Source organism: Micromys minutus (genome assembly GCF_963924665.1).
Source record: "Micromys minutus genome assembly, chromosome: 2".
NCBI classification, from domain to species: Eukaryota; Metazoa; Chordata; class Mammalia; order Rodentia; family Muridae; genus Micromys; species Micromys minutus.
In genome coordinates this window covers 45,905,762-45,907,618 of record NC_137971.1, presented here as the reverse complement: position 1 = coordinate 45,907,618, position 1,857 = coordinate 45,905,762, and the positions used below count along the sequence as shown (strand labels likewise).

Here is a 1,857-nt window from a genome sequence, read left to right as displayed (position 1 = left end):
GGTACATAGGACATTAAAAGAAACAATTTTACAGTTACTAAATGTTTATATTTTGATGAAAATCAATTAATTTTTACAGATTCTAATCATTTTTACCTTATTTTTACACATTTTAAAACTATAATTCTATATGTATAGGTGCAATACTTTCATGCAAGCCTATACAAAATGTGTGCCTCATAGCAAACCAGGCGAGAAGGTATCAGACAGATCCCCTTCTATTCTATTGGATTATAAACAGTTGTGAGCTCCTGTGTAGATACTAGGATTTTAGAATAGAAATCCAGGGTGATGATTATTAAACTATTGTTCCAAACCACTTTCTATTATTTTTCTTTTAAAAATTTGAAGGCCTTCCGTTGATTAACCAATATCACTGATGGAAAACAGGACAGAAGTGAGATGCTTCATCTTGGTGGGACTCACCAATGACCCAGGTCTGCAACTTCCCCTCTTCATCACCTTCCTCCTCATCTACACCATCACCCTTATAGAAAATCTGGGGCTGATCCTGTTGATTCTTTTGGACTCTCGGCTCCACACCCCCATGTACATTTTCCTAGGTAACCTGTCCTTAGTGGACTTCTGTTATTCTTCAACAGTCACTCCAAAAGGTATAGATGGATTCCTTACAGGAGACAAGATCATGTCCTACAATGCTTGTGCCACTCAAATGTTCTTTTTTGCAAACTTTGCTGATGTAGAAAATTATCTTTTAGTCTCAATGGCCTATGATCGTTATGTAGCAGTATGTAAGCCCCTACATTATACCACCACCATGACGACACGACTGTGCACAGGTCTAGTCATTGGCTGTTATATTTGTGGTTTCCTGAATGCTTCCCTCTATACTATGGATGCATTAAGTCTTTCCTTCTGTGAGTCCAATGTGGTCCATCACTTTTTCTGTGATGTTCTAGCAGTTATGATTGTATCTTGCTTGAATAGACATGTTAACAAACTGATTCTTCTTTATGTAGCCACATTCAATATATTTTTTGCCATAATACTCATCTTAATATCATACATCTTCATTTTTACCAACATACTGAAGATGCATTCAGCTGCAGGATATCACAAAGCTCTCTCAACTTGTGCGTCAAACTTTACTGCAGTGTGCATTTTCTATGGAACAATCATATTCATGTATTTGCAGCCCAGCTCCAGTCATACCATGGACACTGACAAAATTGCATCTGTGTTCTACACCATGGTCATCCCTATGCTAAACCCTCTGGTTTACAGCCTGAGAAACAAGGATGTGAAGAATGCATTCACAAAGATTGTATTGAGGTCAAGATGATGTTCGTACCTTTGATTTTTGGTTTTTAGAATACAAAACACTTGGGTGCATTCACATGATCTTAACTCTAATATGAATCACATTTTTCATTCCTGTACCAAATTCCAGAATGTGAATTGACAGCTTCACCTCTGCAATAGGAAGTTGCCTTCCAGAATGCAATGATCTTATTCAGAAGATTGACTAATGAAGTACATGACTATGATAACTTTATTTAAGACTGTAAAAACCTTAATTATCTTATGCAGTTCTTTTCTAAACAATATTTTTTTCTGTCCTATCAATATAAATCTATGTAAGCAAGTGCATACAATCTCCTTTAATGTTAAGACACACTCATAGGTTTTGTGAGAAGACTAATGGAAATGGATGTCAGAAATTACAGCAATATGACATGAATTTCTTAGTGTTTACACTATTTGTGTTAAGTTAATTATGCTCGTTTTATAGGGACATCCAGATAAACATACCCTTTTTTTTCTCTTTATTTAATGCCTAGAATATGAGGTTTTATTTAAAAGTATTTCTTGAAACAAGTATACTTAGTTAAAAAA

At 35.2% G+C, this 1,857-nt stretch overlaps 1 protein-coding gene across 1 annotated transcript; it reads left to right on the top strand.

Moving 5' to 3' along the window:
* Positions 1–379: 379 nt before the first annotated feature.
* LOC308416851 (olfactory receptor 5B3-like) lies at positions 380–1,303 on the top strand (the record flags this gene model as incomplete). Its single annotated transcript, XM_080911942.1, has 1 exon — positions 380–1,303. One exon carries the CDS (start codon positions 380–382, stop codon positions 1,301–1,303), a length of 924 nt encoding a protein of 307 aa, XP_080768068.1.
* Positions 1,304–1,857: the final 554 nt, after the last annotated feature.